The 15,596-nt window shown below is 54.2% G+C and overlaps 4 protein-coding genes across 4 annotated transcripts; all 4 read left to right on the forward strand.

Moving 5' to 3' along the window:
- Window positions 1-4,648: 4,648 nt before the first annotated feature.
- Window positions 4,649-6,747, forward strand: GCG54_00009681 (uncharacterized protein; the record flags this gene model as incomplete). The annotated part of the gene is made up of 4 exons (XM_045409621.1): window positions 4,649-5,399; window positions 5,454-5,513; window positions 5,571-6,085; window positions 6,139-6,747. The coding sequence occupies 4 exons, from the start codon at window positions 4,649-4,651 to the stop codon at window positions 6,745-6,747; spliced, it is 1,935 nt and encodes a 644-aa protein (XP_045262145.1).
- Window positions 6,748-8,849: 2,102 nt separating this feature from the next.
- Window positions 8,850-9,527, forward strand: GCG54_00009682 (30 kDa heat shock protein; the record flags this gene model as incomplete). Its single annotated transcript, XM_045409622.1, has 1 exon — window positions 8,850-9,527. The coding sequence occupies one exon, from the start codon at window positions 8,850-8,852 to the stop codon at window positions 9,525-9,527; it is 678 nt and encodes a 225-aa protein (XP_045262146.1).
- Window positions 9,528-10,209: 682 nt separating this feature from the next.
- On the forward strand, window positions 10,210-11,371 carry GCG54_00009683 (DNA repair protein rhp51; the record flags this gene model as incomplete). The annotated part of the gene is made up of 3 exons (XM_045409623.1): window positions 10,210-10,302; window positions 10,359-10,506; window positions 10,560-11,371. The coding sequence occupies 3 exons, from the start codon at window positions 10,210-10,212 to the stop codon at window positions 11,369-11,371; spliced, it is 1,053 nt and encodes a 350-aa protein (XP_045262147.1).
- A 289-nt stretch (window positions 11,372-11,660) lies between these two features.
- On the forward strand, window positions 11,661-15,581 carry GCG54_00009684 (Nucleoporin; the record flags this gene model as incomplete). Its single annotated transcript, XM_045409624.1, has 4 exons — window positions 11,661-11,701; window positions 11,923-12,587; window positions 12,640-14,694; window positions 14,746-15,581. 4 exons carry the CDS (start codon window positions 11,661-11,663, stop codon window positions 15,579-15,581), a joined length of 3,597 nt encoding a protein of 1,198 aa, XP_045262148.1.
- Window positions 15,582-15,596: the final 15 nt, after the last annotated feature.

Consider the following 15,596-nt stretch of genomic DNA (forward strand, 5'->3'; position numbering starts at 1 on the left):
CTCACACCTCACCTCACCTAGCCCGTGTGCCGCCCGACAACCTCCCACCACCTCTTCCGTCCTCCTCCCTCTTCTTAGGTACGAATAGGTTCTGCTCTTCGGCCAGCCACTCACCTTACACGGAACAAACACAAGCAGACCACCACCCACAACATCACGTCCAGGCACACACAGGCACAGGCAATACCCTCGGCCATCCTCCAAAAACTGCGGGACATGACTCCACGTACTTTTGCCTTCGCCTCCTCTCCCTGTTCCAACACGTCGACGTCTGGCCTGCTGTCTGCATCTTTCTTTCCGACCGGTCCCCAACTTTTACTTCCAAACACACACACGTGTGTCTACCAACTACACGCACACCATCATCCGCATCAGACAGCCCCCCTCTTTCGTTCTGCCTTCACCGGTTGCCGCCGTTCGCGAGGCATCCCGGAACGAAACGATTCTGGCCTTGGGACCCCTCACCCTCATCAGACCACTTGCGGACGAAGGGCCAATGACAGGCCTCCCGCGCCAGAGATTTCTCCTAGATATGCCAGATGGGCTCTGGGTAAGGGGAGAAAGGTCTAGACCACCGGCCTCCCCGCACCACCACGACACCCACGGTCCCTGAAGTACCAGCCATGCGGCTGACAGCTTGACATACCGCCGCAGCATGGGTAGTCACTCGCCCGTCACCAGTCCTAGCCCGAGCCTGGCCCTATGCTCCTCTCCTGCAGTACGCGGCGAGACGAGCCTCTAATCTTATTTCGCCTGCCACCTCCTGCAGCATTGCGACCCTGACACTTCCGCCCATCGAGACAATGTTGCCAGATCGCACCTTGCCGAACCACGCCATCCCACCACGTCCAGTTTGCTTGCTCGCTTGCTTACGGCAGGGTACGATGGATGCAGTCTTTGCTCCCTCCACCTGGTCCGACCTTTGCAGGCCTACCATGCGCTATTCGTAAATGGCCCTCCGCTTGCTTCCAGCGACACAATAGGCCCCTTATTCGGGCCTGACAGGAACAACTGTAGGTCCTTCACCACGCCATAGTGTCATGGCTTGGGCCATTCCATTATCCGTCTGAGACGACGGACGGAAAGCCTATGCGTGTCCCGAGCCGCGTATCCGCCATAGTGTTTTTTCCCACCATTTCAGAACAAAAGTCATGTTGGCTGGTATGTTCAAATACGTCATGACTCCAAAGGGGGCGTCAGGGAGCACAACGAGGCATTGGGGGTGGTGGTTTTGCTGTGGACGACTGGGCATAATATTCCAAATTGCCGAGAGACCAACGGTCGACGGAGGCGGGCACAAGGTCGAAAGAGAGAGAGACATGACCTCTTCCAATGCCTAATGACCGCCCACAAGGTACATGCAGACCTCACGTGTTTCTGGCGGATAAGGTCGCGCTCATCATCAATTCCGGCCTGGGACTCTGCATCATTCCGTTCATTGGCTTTCCGAAGCGCATAGCCGCCCCCGGATTCTCAATGTTGGGAGCCCAAGCAGAAGCCAATACCAGACGCCCAGCCCAGGCGAGCTCAGCTCTGATTACATCAGGCCAGAGACCTCTGGGTCGATCAGGCAAGGTACGGATAGCTAAAGCCTAAAATGAGGCTTGGGCCAACTACCAGGGGTGCAGTGAGAGGAGATGAAATGTTTGTGCCACCATCGGCAACCCAGGGCTTCCTTTTACAGACGTATCACTTTGCTTGATTCCTGCGTCGCAGCTATGCAATAGCACCCGAGGAGCCCAATTGGAAAAAGCAATGGCGAGCAGAAGATGATCTGTTGAAGGGTCCTCTGTTCCATGCCCATTTTCAGAGGGCCCGATGGTCTATTGATAGATCAGGTGCGTATCTTTACCCGTTGGCGGTCGCAAGGCGATTTTGACGATCCATCGAATCATGGCAATGGACAGCAACTATTGCTTGTTGGTACGCAACCAAAACAAGCAGTATCAATCAGCAACATTGAATTGGCACCTTGCATTGCAATTGCGGGTAGCTTGATTGCAGGTACCTTTCTTTGTACAAGTTATGTACCGCGAGCAGTGTACGTACCGGGAGGCGAATCCGGCTGGATTCGATGTGGCTGGGAGGCTGCCGGAGAAGAGAGAGCAACCCCCAACAGCCAAGCAAGCAAACTCCATGTCTATGCGTCTTCTTTTTTCTGTTTCTGTCCCGTCGGCCTCCACCGAATTGGAGGTAGGAATCAGCACTCGACAGCAACTGGCTTGTCTCTTTAGGTACTCGGTCGGCTTGCACTACTCGCACCCAAGCAAATTGGATCCCGACATTGAAAATGGCCCTGCGGGTCGAGTGGCAAACCACAAGACTGGGTCGCTCTCCATCGAGGGCCGTCCACCTGTTCCGTTCTGCTCGATTCGCCCTGGTCTCGCGACTCACTCTTCTTCTCCCGTCTCCGTCCTGTTTCTTCTCTTTTGCTGCCCACCGGACAACGACCGAGTCTTCTGGTCTCCATCTACTCGTACTCAGCAGTACGACATTCCGTCTCCCTTCCCGTCAACACTGGCTGGCTGTATGATGTCTGAGGTTGTATCATAAGAAACCTTGCCGACCACTCTCTGAACAGGTCGCAAAGAGCCTTGCCTACTTTAGTTCGTGGCCCGGTCAAGTGGGAGGGCCACTCGACCATATCTGTGTCCCTTGCACATCTGAGAGCGGCAGCCAAGAACCGAAGAAAAAAAATCCCATCTTTCTTCATCCAATTTGCTGCTCCTCGTTCCAGAACGGGCACCTGGCCATGCACATCAGTTCGTTCCCACCGTCAAGGATGTCCCCTTACCCGCAGCTCTCAATCCGCCTCTTTTATCATCACCCCCTCGCTGCTCCTTCTTGCACCCCGTTCCACCTAGGCAGAACTGGCATGGCTGCAGCTTCCATCCGCCAAAATCGTCTCAGAGCTCTCCTCGAGCGGATTTCACGTCTGCGTCTGTTTCGGGACTTACACCTAGTTGATCTTAAACCCACCCCTCGCCGAACGCCACTTAACCCACTGCCTGGCCCGATTGCTCTCATCTCGCCTTGCCAGTCCACTGTCCCTCTCGTCCCCTTCTCCTTCAACAGCTCGGTGTGGAACGGCACTGCCATCTCGGCCTCTTCCTGGCAGTCACCATCCGGGGGCGACGTGGACGCATACAAGTTACTACAGTACGCTGTCGCAGAAGACGTCGCCGCCTTTATCTCAGCGCGGTACTACCAGTCCGCTTCGCTCTTCCAAACACGCCTCCCGGCTCGTCCTCGATAGCCCCCAGTCTTGAAGCCTAGGACTGTCCGGTACCATCTACATAACAACTCCCGTTTGAGGTCCGCACAAGGGGGGGAAAAAACCCTCTCTCTTGCCCCATCGAAGAGCCTTGTTGCCAAAGTTGCCCGTCCAAACCCCGATATTGCTAGTCAGTTGGTAAACTGGACTTCTCGGCATCTCCATAGTCTGCCCTAGCCAGATCCTCGAACCTGGGTATTGGCCACCTTCCAACCGGTAACTCGTCATCTTCCCTGCGCTATCTTCTTTGGTTGTCTGCAATTGTCCGGGTCTCATGATGGCTCTTGCCCCTTTCCCTCCATAAATATCATTGGACGTTTGAGGCCAAGCCAGCCTTTGTGTTGTCTCCGTCACTCGACTATGGCAGTAGGTCTCTAACGGTCACGCCAGGAAACACTTTGTCAAACGTTCCCCTGAGCTACTCTGAATGTCATTCGATCAGCACGCTCTTCACCTTACGCCTACCTTAGCTCTTTGCGTCTTCTTTCGCCGTCTCTCAGACTACGCTCTGCGCATGCTCTTGACTCGTTGAGCCCGAGTCCGGCAGTCTCCTCAACTCGTCATTGCTTGGCTTGATCCCTCGCCTCGCGTTCACACTGCCAGCATCGGACACGCTACCCGCGAAGTCTGGATCTGTCAGACCAGCATCACTCGAAAGACCCGGCAGAGCTACCCTTGCTCCAGCTCCACGAAGTTCAGGTAAGAGACAGCCCTCGTTCAGTGGCGATTGCACCACCCAGACAGCTGCACCTCTCCACACGATATGCATGGCTGGAGTTCCCTAATCTAGCACCTCGCGTCTCGTTTCCTCGTCCCGTCCTTTCGTCGGCAGCTCCCCCGTTACCCCAGCACCCAAAGCTACGCCGTACCCCCTGCTTCGGGCTCTTCTCTGCATCGGCATTGGCCGCCCACACGAGCTGATCAGCTTCCAGGAATTTCCATTGAGCCACACTTTCACAACTCTTCATCCTGAGCAGGGTTTACTGCCACATATACCCTGGGGCGCTCGGAAGCGTGACTTTTTTGACGGAGAAAACCCCCCCTTTCTCCTAAAGGCTGTGCAAACTAGCCACATTGGCCACAACGTGGGCAGTCACTCATCTTCCGCAAATAGCTCAATCTCTTCTGTGGCGCTTCGAAGCACACATCCATCATACCTTTGTAATTCTCCTGCCGGCCTCGTCTTAGTCAGAGTTGTCAACTTAGCAGCCAGAGGCTTGAACTAGTGCTTCGCGGAAGGTATAAACTACATAACGGACCAGCTTCTGGCGCCGTTTGGCACCGTTCGTGGGTTTCGGCGAGCTTACTAACTTGGGCGAGACAGTTTGTGGGCGGCGTACACTCCAGTACCGGGTTGCACCAACCACCTTACAAATGGGAGATGTTCAACCCCCACCCACTGCCACCGAGTATCCAGTCGTGGAATCTCACCAAGGCCTGAACGCTGTAGGTGCCTCGCCATATCTTCTCGATGAACACTCAAGAATGGAAGCTCAAGGTGCAACTCTCCCGCAGTATCACCAGCATCAACAGTACGGACCCCCGCAGCATGCCTTTTCATCCCAGCTCGACATGGCACAGCAACCCGCCCCTGGCCGCCCTGGGGCTTTCAACATGAACGGTATGGCGAACGCGCTTCCTCAAGCTTCCATGAGACACGGGCAATATTTGCCTGCTGGCCAGCAGCAGCACCAACAGCAGCAACGATTCAGCCCCGCGGCGTCCTCACCGTCTATGATGCCCCAAATGCCTCAAATGGCTCCCCAGTATCCCGGCCAAGCAGCAATGCCGATGGGCAACCCGCACTACTACATGCCCCAGCACCACCAAATGCAGCATTACTATGCAAGTCAACTGTCCCCGACGCAGCAGCAGGCTCGACCAAACATGGGCTTCTACGCGAACCAGATGGTCATGAACCATCCGCAGAACAGCCACATGCCTCAAGGATACTACTATCCGTCGGGGCCCTATCCTCACCAGGGACAGGCCTTGCCTAGCCACATGGTCGCGGCGCAGTACCTTTCGACAACGAACCCTGTACACGCCGATCCAAGAATTGTGCCGCCCATCAACGGGGTCGATCAATCCAATGTCAACGTCTCTCCAAACCACAAATTCGGCGGTTAGTCAACTTTGAAAGACTCACAATTGCGTCTTGGTGCTCACACTTGCATAGAGGAAGGAGAGGGAAGATCTGGCATCGTTCGAGGGCCACCGAGAAAGCCGCGACAAAGCGGTAAGAGTTCACACTCCCCTCCGCCAGGCAAGGCAAAATGTCATTGACAAAATATAGGCCATGCGATTTGGATCGGAAATCTGCCGCCCCAGACAGACCTCATGAGCCTGGTACACCACGTCTGCAAGGAAGCGAATGGACTCGAATCGTTATTTTTAATCTCAAAGAGCAACTGCGCTTTCGCAAACTTCAAGGATGAAACAACATGTGTTACGGCGCAGCAGAAACTCCACGATTCGAAATTTCAGTCTGTCCGGTTGGTCAGTAGGCTCAGGAAGAGCACGGTAGAAGGCGTGACTGGGGTAACGGCACCGACTGGTCCATCGGCGTCATCGGGATCCCAGACTCCGCACGATGTTCATGTACAGCCGACAGTGGTAGAAGCATCGACTGAAGCGGCAGCTCCTGAGGCGGCCGAGACCAAGCCGGCTACGTCGGTCGATGCAGCACCTCAAAAGGACAAGTTCTTCGTCCTGAAGAGTCTGACTGTCGAGGACCTGGAGCTAAGCGTGAAGACCGGCATCTGGGCCACCCAATCTCACAATGAGGAGACTCTGAACGGGGCCTTCAAGGTAAGCAGGAAGTCGGGAACGCGAAAGGGTGTACTTGACTGACAATCTAGCAGTCTGTGGACAATGTTTACCTTGTGTTCTCTGCAAACAAGTCAGGAGAGTATTTCGGTTACGCGAGGATGACATCGTCTATCAATGAAGACCCGGCGGCCGCGATCGAGTTTGCTCCGAAGGCACAGTCTGCGAACGATACCGACCTACCGAAGGCCATCCCGACCGAAGCCACCGATTATGCGCCGAAGGGGAGGATCATCGACGACTCGGCCAGGGGCACAATCTTTTGGGAAGCAGAGCGCGAAGATGGCGAGAGCGGCGACGAAGAGGAGGAGCAAAGCGACGTGAGCAGCAGAAAGAGCTGGAATCAGGAAGGAGATGGCACGACAAATAAGGCATGGGGCAAGCCGTTCAAGCTGGAATGGTTGTCGACCGCGCGATTGCCTTTTTATCGGACACGTGGGCTCCGGAACCCGTGGAACTCGAACCGAGAAGTCAAGATTGCGCGGGACGGTACGGAGTTGGAGCCTTCCGTTGGACGAAGACTGATTGGTCTGTTCAATCGCGTGCAGAGCCCTCCGAACCCCGGGGCAGTACCAGCTGCCATGCGACCCGGGATGGCGATGATTGCAGGATACCCGCCCATGAGGCCGCAGTTCCAGCAGTGATTTGGATCGACTGAGCCATCTATCTTATCTCTTGCTTGGACGAATCCGCCGGGCGGTAGTTGTGGTTCCCACGCAGAATTTCTTAAAGAAAGATTTACCTTGGCTCGGAAATTTATGGTTGACGATGATGGTTTTGAGCATGCTTCAACGACGAGCGCATATGCAGGCCATGACGAGCGCAGAGATGGGACTTTTGGCTATACGATACTGGTCTTCACTGTACCTAATCCGACTGTCTAATTCTACGAGCAAGTACAATGTACACTAGGCACGGCCTGAGTCACGAAGAGAGAGGAGCATCTTGCTGAGACGAGCAACTACCGGGACATGAAAGCGCGGGGTGAGCCGGCTTCAAGGCCAGGTCCGCAGGCTGGTGCCCGTCCCTACGCTGTATGAGCAGCCTTTTCCCAACTGATTTCTTCTGTTAATATGAACGAATTGGCGCGCTACCAAAAAGAATAAAAATTGAGATGATGAGGTTGTGCGCTGCGCAGTCCCAAGGCATGTCGTCGATCGACTGTGGCACCTGAGGAGTGGCGACATCCACATTGTGGCTTGACCCTAGACATCGGGAAGGGATGAACCCGGGGCCAAAGAGTCGAAATGCAAGTTCAAAGTTTAATTGGAGAGGCCGCCGCTGGCATGGAGGGCACGTACCAGAAATGTCACGATGTTAACCGTCAATTGTCCAGGTCGGCTTGCCGCTCAAGATGCGGGCATGCGGGCCCTGTAGCAAGCGCTGCTGCGGGAAGATTTGGAGAGCCGTTGGACGCCGTGTTCGACCTGGACATGCTGCTAGGGTCAATCTGGCCTGGCTTCCGTGGCCGTTTGTGTATGCAGCGAGGTTCGCGAATCGCAGCGCCGGTGCACCGTTACATCGTGACGGAGGAAGGGTTTCGAATGATATCTGGGCCTGGACGGGCTTATGCCAAACGATGACATTGACTTTCGGCTTTCGCCAGAGCAGACGTGTGTGTGTGTATGTGACATACTTATTGGAAACGGGCCACTCATACCTTTCGTTGCTGGAGTAGGTGTTTGGTATTTGGGGTCTCGTTTTCCTCAAATCAAGCCTCAGTCATCAGCCTGCACTGTCTGCGCCGGACGTGCCGTTCCAATGATCGTGCCAAGTAGACGCCCACGATCGAGATTGAAACCGGCTGAGCGGCGTCTCGAGACAAGTAGAAGGAGATGGAAGGTCTAGACCCCTCATCTCCGGAGGACATCTCCTTCGGATGGGCAGAGGAAGGCGTGGAGAGGGTGAGAGATGGAAATCGCCCGGTCCAGGCCTCAGCAGTACAGGGGTCCAAGAGAGACCGTCTGGTTCAGGAACTGGATATATGATTGGCCAGATACTTGTTCACAGACAGGTCACACAGCGGCAGTCAAGCGGAGCCCTGGCCTAACGCCGAAACTCTAAATCTGGGGTGGGCGACGAAAGGCAGGGAGCTTTCTCCTGAATTTATCTGCTTAGGTCGGGTACATACAACATCAATCACTACGAACGCGCTCTTAACAAACTATAGAGGAGAACCAAGTGCTGAACGGCTAAGCGTAAATGATGATACGATTTGAACCTTGTTAATTGTATTATTTTTAGTGGTATTTCCTTGCCAGGTGAGCCTTAGTGTGAGAAACACGGTTGTGGAATATGCTGGAAGCTTCCACATGCTTCCACACGTAGAAGCACCTCGAAGCGTCTCGTGAGGCCATCGCCATATGCTTACCCCATAGAATCCTACAAGCAGGTTTCCATACACGTTTGCGTCTCTTCCGTAGCACCCGAGCGGTTTCCAGAATGACCTCGCGATGATGACATGCTACCTTTCAGCGATGATTCCGGAACTGCTTCGAAGGCTTGGTAATGCCTGCCTCAAGTGTATAAATCGACCGATTTGATCCCCATCCGAACATCTTTTCTGTTCATCAGAATAACAACAACAACAACAAAACGCACACAAACACACAAACACACAAATACGCAAACACACCCTCAATAGTATCTTTCAAGCATTTTGCGACTCAATTCGCTTGTAACTCAAAGCTCAAACAAAATTCCAAGCTCAACTCTTTCACATCACAACCCACCCAACGAGATCAAAATGGCCGCTTTCTTCCCCCGCAACTTCTACAACTCTGACGCCTCCTTCACTCCCCTCTTCCGTCTTCTGGAGGACTTCGACAACTACTCCCGCCAGGGCGGTCAGAACGGCACCACCCGCGGCACCCACCGCAACCACGTCCCGACCTTCCAGCCCAAATTCGATGTCCGCGAGGTCGAGGATGCCTATGAGCTTCACGGCGAGCTCCCCGGCTTGAAGAAGGAGGACGTCTCCATCGAGTTCACCGACCCCCACACCCTCCATATTCGGGGCCGCGTCGAGCGCTCCTACACCGCGGGTACTCCTCCCGCTGGTCTCCTCCAGCAGGGCAACGAGATGAGCGGTGCCATTACCGACGGCCAGGAACGCCCCCGTTCTGCGCACCAGGCCACCGTTGAGGACGATGACAACGAAACCAACTCCACCGCCCAGCCCACGCCGGCCACTACTGTCGCCGAGGTGGACAAGAGCGGCAAGCAGCAGCAGAAGCAAGAAGGCCCGGTCGACAACGCCAAGTACTGGGTCTCGGAGCGCAGCATCGGCGAGTTCAGCCGGGTCTTCAACTTCCCTGGCCAGGTCTCGACCGATAACGTCTCTGCCAAGTTCACGGACGGAATCCTCACGATCCGTGTGCCCAAGGCTCCCAAGCATGAGACCCGCCGCATCCAGATTGCTTAAGCAAGCCCTGCGACTCGACCAAAAACACTTTTCCTTACGAACATTTTACGATTCTTGTACAATGGCAACAATAATGACGGCTAGAAATTCTGGGATTTCGCAAACGAGATGGCATTAATGATCCAACAGCATGGCTTGGTGTTTCGGTCCTTCTTCCTAGCTCCAAAAGTGCTTTTGCCTTTTGACTGACGGAAGCGCTCTTTACTGGATTGTAGATAGCAACTGAAATCAAAGTACTTTTTGAACGAAACCTTGAAGACTCAATTCGAGAGATTGCAAGCGACGTGACCATTGGTAGAAAATAGTCTAGACGGCGGAATGCAATAGACCAGTACTAATGACAGACAACGCCACAAGCAGGCGATGCTGCCTGAATTCGTGTAAGCAGATGAACTGTTGACTTTGTCCAAATCTGAACTTCCGTCAGTGAGGTGGCCAACGATGTTAGCGTGGTGGAGACGCTAAAGCCAGGCAACAAGTGGGACCGATTCTTAATTGAAACCGGAGAGCGCACGTGAGTTGGTGTGGCACCTTCCTTGCCACTTCCTCGACGCGTCTTAAAACCCGCGTCGCCCACACAACATAAGCTCAGCGCCGCGACGGACTGTTACCTCACTTCCGACATCGTGATCTACCCACACGTCAATCGATTCAAGCGCAGTCCGGATCTTTTCAAGTCATAATGGCCGAAGCCGACGGATACGATGAAAGTAATATGGGCGACGAGAGCCAAATGACTGGCCCTGGCGCGCCCACGCCACTGACCGCTCTTGAGGTATATCCTGACTGTGAAGCATTGCCGACTCAAAGATTTTAACCCTTGGTATATAGGGAATCGCCGGCTTGACCAAGCGCGACATTCAGCTTGTTGTTGATGGCGGCTACAACACCGTGGAGTCCGTCGCCTACACCCCGCGTCGAGTCTTGGAGCAGATCAAGGGTATCTCGGAGCAAAAAGCCACCAAGATCCTTGCTGAAGGTTGGAATTTTCATAGGGAAGTGTGCGAGGTATTAATTCTGACGTTTCTGTAGCCTCTAAGCTTGTACCAATGGGTTTCACTACTGCCACGGAAATGCACCAACGCCGAAGTGAGCTCATCTCAATCACTACGGGATCCAAGCAGCTGGATACACTTCTCGCCGGTGGTATCGAGACCGGGTCTGTGACAGAGCTGTTCGGAGAGTTTCGTACGGGAAAGAGTCAGATCTGCCATACCCTGGCAGTCACTTGCCAGCTTCCATTCGACATGGGTGGTGGTGAAGGCAAATGCTTATACATCGACACTGAAGGCACGTTCCGACCCGTCCGTCTGCTGGCCGTCGCCAACAGGTTCGGCCTCTCTGGAGAAGAGGTGCTGGACAATGTGGCGTACGCGCGCGCCTACAACTCGGATCACCAGCTGCAACTTCTCCAGCAGGCGTCTGCAATGATGTGCGAGACGCGATTCTCGCTCCTCATTGTCGACAGCGCGACTGCTCTATACAGAACCGATTTCTTGGGCCGTGGCGAGTTGTCATCCAGACAGACCCATCTTGCGAAATTTATGCGCACCCTGCAACGTCTTGCCGATGAATTTGGAATCGCTGTGGTCATCACCAACCAGGTCGTTGCGCAGGTTGACGGTGGACCGAGCGCCATGTTCAATCCTGACCCGAAGAAGCCCATTGGCGGTAACATCATCGCGCATGCCAGTACCACAAGAATCAGCTTGAGGAAGGGTCGTGGTGAGACTCGCGTCGCCAAGATTTATGACAGTCCTTGCCTGCCGGAGAGTGACTGTCTCTTTGCGATCAATGAGGATGGCATTGGAGACCCAAGTCCCAAGGACCTGGAGAAAGACTGAGTACTGTCTGTTTAGCAGTTGTATTAGTATGGGGCTGGGACACGATTCGGCTACGCGCACATGAGTGAGGTTTGATACACTCCCCAGTTGGCAGGAGGTGGCATGCATGGTTGCTGGCGTTAGACGGCATATTGTTTTCCTGGAGTTGCGGTGATTCTGCTATTGGTCGACAGGAGAGTATCGAGATAACTGTTTGCTAGACAAGGTTTATGGTACCAAAGATGTAAACAAAACAAAGTCCGAAATCATTCTCGACGCGCAAGTATCCCATCGTGACATAAAGACTTTCATGGACATGCCTAGGAGGCAGACAGGCTTCAACAATGTACCGTGCATTAGCCAGCCGCACTGTCCATCGACACTGTAAACAAGCTGGTTGCTGTTTTGGGATTAGCCCCACCAACGCGCTTGGAGGCAAAGTGAAATTCCAACATCTCGAATCGCGACGAACTTTTGCTGCAGCATCTGATTGTTTGATGCGCCGAGCCCGACTCGCGACTCCAGCGGCCTCTTTCTTTCCCCCGAAGGTGTGAGAGGTCTTGATGAACTAGGTCGGCGCAAAGAAAGATGGATTCCGCAAACACGCAATATCTCTACCGAGAGACTCGTCTCAACCTCGAAGCGGCTTCTTCGTCGTCTGTCGTCAATATCCGCGTTCCCTCGCTGACATCCAACGGCAGAGGCGTAATCCGCAGACTGACCTATGGGAACGGCGGCAAGAATGTGAGCGAAGATGAGGTGGCCTTCCGACTTAAGAACCTCGCGGCTGCCTCGTCGGTCTACCACAGAAAATGGCACGATGCACCGCGCAGCTTCCTCTGGAGATTGCTCGAGGACGGCTTGGTATTAAGCCTTCGTGTGGTCGATACCTGTCGCCATGAAAAGGCGGCGGATGCGCCCCTTACGCTCAACTTCAGATTCTCGGTACCGATCCAACCATCCTGCATCGCCTTCGCCGACCCCCGCGAACACGATGCGCTCTCGATGTTTGTCCTCGACGAGTCTAGCTCTCTCTACACATTTACTCTACGACCCGATTTTTTCAGGAAGCGCTCCGCGATCGAGACTGGTCCAGGCGATGCTTGCAAGGCTTACCAGCCAAAGGTCTTCGGCCTGAAGCATCCGCACCGAATGGTCGCAGCAAGCCCCGATCAGGTTGTCATTTCCCTCTACGATGGTGGCCTTGTGAGGCTCGATAAGAACAAGGCTCAAGACTGTATGTGCCACCCTATTTTGCTGTTGTTATTCCTCATCCTGACATCCTGCAGCCGCCAGCAACCCGTGGAAAGAGACGATCTATAACTCCCAAGGTTGGGCGCAGGGACTCCGCAACTTCCTCCCTTTCAAGCAGAACAACTCTGTTCGATACCACAACATGTCCATGGACGCCAGCGCGGCCACATCGATACAGGTCACGGACCTGGGTTTGGATGATGCTGCCTTCCTGTTTACCGTCTGCCTCGACCACCGCATGCGGATTTGGAACTTGCGGACCGGACAAATCCTTTTTACCGGAGACATCCTGAACGCTGACCGCAACCCTCAAGAGATGGGCAAGTGGCAAATTGATCCATCTCAATCAAATCTGCTGCAGCTTGTTGGCGACGGTGCCGGTAAGAGGATGTGTGCTACCTATTCGCCTATCGGTGCCGGGGAGTTCAAGTTCTGGAATATCAAGGCTCATGATACCGAGACCGTCTACGTTGAGGACGCATTCCCTAAGACACACTTGGTCCCGTCTTCACCGTCATTGTCGGATGTCTGGACCCTCGCCGATTTCGTTCTTTCCAGCCCGTCGGATGGTGGTGTTCAGTTGTGGACGTTGTGGAAGAATAACATGACCTACCGGGTCCAGGAGCTGGAACTCGATATGGACAATATTGGAGATTCTTGGGAGACTGAGTGGAACTCCGTGCACATCGACGCGACATATCCAACGGCGCAGGTCTCGGGCCCGTCGGACCCAACAGATACAACTGAGAAATGGCTGGAGCTGATCTTGGCACCTGGCCGTTTCACAAAAGCTACCCTGGAGACGGCCCTTTCAATCTACGAGAAGGGGCTGGGAGCCCAAAAAGACGGCGGATCGAGGGGACAAAGGGGCTTGACGGAGTCTATCTGTTCCGTTCTCGCTTCTACAGCATCTCTGGATCGCAACTCAGCCGGTGGTATGGATTATGAGCAATTCCGTGCGAGCAGCGAAATCCAGTGGCGGAGATTCTACAGACTACTGATTGAGCTAGACAAGCAGCGTGGCGAGGCGGTCTCTCTGATTCTCGATTCAGACACCGATATGACCTGGGTAGTTTGTGCCGATGCTGTGTCTGCCATCAGAGAATGCAGCCCACTCGAACGATTATACTACAACCTTTCGCGCCCAGACGAAGGATCAGAGCGGACAGCGACTCTCATTTCCACGGGAATCAACTTTGTAGACACAATTTCTGACAATATCCTGCAAGTCTGCAACGCGGCGCTGCGCCCTGAAATTTTTGAGGAGACGCCGAGGACGGATTACGAGCGGATTCAGTACTTGTTCGACACCACCGCCATGTGGCGAAGTGTAAGCGAGGAGGATTGCGCGCAGGTCATTGAAAGCCTGGGGCAAAATTACAGCGGTGTGACGATGGAGCTGTATAACAGCCTCGCTGCCTTGATCGCCGCCAGCGCAGAGTCAGGAAGCCGCAAGACCCGGCAGCCTCTCACTGACTTTGGAAGAAAATTGATCGTCAAGACTGTTCAGGAAACAATCGAGCTCCAGTGGAAGGTTGTCTTTAGTCAGATCTTACTATTGGTTCACATGGAATTCGACTGGGAGCAAGAGGAGGACATGCTCTCCAAGCGATTCGATATTGGCAACGTGTTTCGCCAGTTGCTCGAGTCCCTCCGCAGATTAGAGCTGCTCAGGTGGCTTTCCAAAACCGAGATCACAGTTCCCATTGGAAACAAGCACGAACGCAACGGCTCCTTCTCTGGCTCGCCAAGCGCCACCAAGCGATCTGGCGAGGAGACCCATACTATCACCGCTTTGGAGGGCAATGTAGGACACCTCCTGGGCTTCGTCGATGGCAAGAACGAGCTTTTGGCCTCGAGCATCACGGATATTGTCAACGATTTGTGCGCATCAAACAGCGACATTGAGGTGTCACCTACCCTCATTCAATGCTCCTTGATCAGGAGAGAACGGGCTGATTTGGCCCTGGAGCTCAACCCCTTCTGCCGTCAAACGCCTTTCGCCATATATATCCAGGGCCGAGTCTCCCTTGCCCTCAAAGATTTTGCCTCGGCCGCTATCCATTTCCGCAAGGCGGCCATTGGAATGAGTACGCTTGCGGCGTTCCTCTTACCTCGTTCTTTGCTGACAAGTACAATAGGTGTGAAGGATGTTGATGTCGACCGCCATAGCAGTGGTCTCCTGGACGACACGGAATGGAACCTGCTCAACAAGGGCCCTGCCCGTTACTATTGTCACACTGTGGCCCTGTTTGAGAAGGCCAAGGCGTACTCTTGCGTTATCGAGTTTGCCGGTCTGGCTATTCAGTACTCTCACGCCAGCCCCGAAGCTACATTGGTGCGGAGCGAGATGCTTAGTCGCCAATTCAACGCAGCCACAGTGCTCTCGCGCTTTGATGTTGCTCACGCCAGCCTACTTGCCATGAAGGACAAGGCAATGCAGCACTCGTCCCTGCGCAAGCTGGTGGACAAGATGTGCGAATCTTATCACAACAAGGAACTAATGTCGCTACCCTTCCCTGGGCTGTCAGACTCCATCGATGAGATTTTGTCCCAGAGATGCAGGTCGACGATGGATGTCCTGAGCGGCATCCCTTACCACCAAATACTCTACTCCTGGAGGATCAAGCACAACGACTATCGTGGCGCGGCCACAGTCTTATTGGATCGCATTCAGAAGCTGCAATTCGCCGGCGAGGGTGACAAGTTCATTGGGGAGGACATCCTGGACACACCCGTAACGAAGCAGTACCTGCTGCTCATCAACGCCTTGAGCTGCGTTGACCCGAAGCAAGCCTGGATCTTCTCAGAGGAATTGCCGCCTGCCAACTCGAGGGACGGCAACTTCCAAGGCAAGCGCAAGGTCGTCACGCTGCCAGACTTACGCAAACAGTACCAGGACGAGCTGGACAGAATCGCTGCCATCCAGAACAACCAGTTCGGATTCGAGGCAGACGACGCTATGGACATTTTGTAAATGGATGAATGACAA

Source organism: Colletotrichum gloeosporioides (genome assembly GCF_011800055.1).
Source record: "Colletotrichum gloeosporioides strain Lc1 chromosome Unknown consensus_57, whole genome shotgun sequence".
Lineage (NCBI taxonomy): Eukaryota > Fungi > Ascomycota > Sordariomycetes > Glomerellales > Glomerellaceae > Colletotrichum > Colletotrichum gloeosporioides.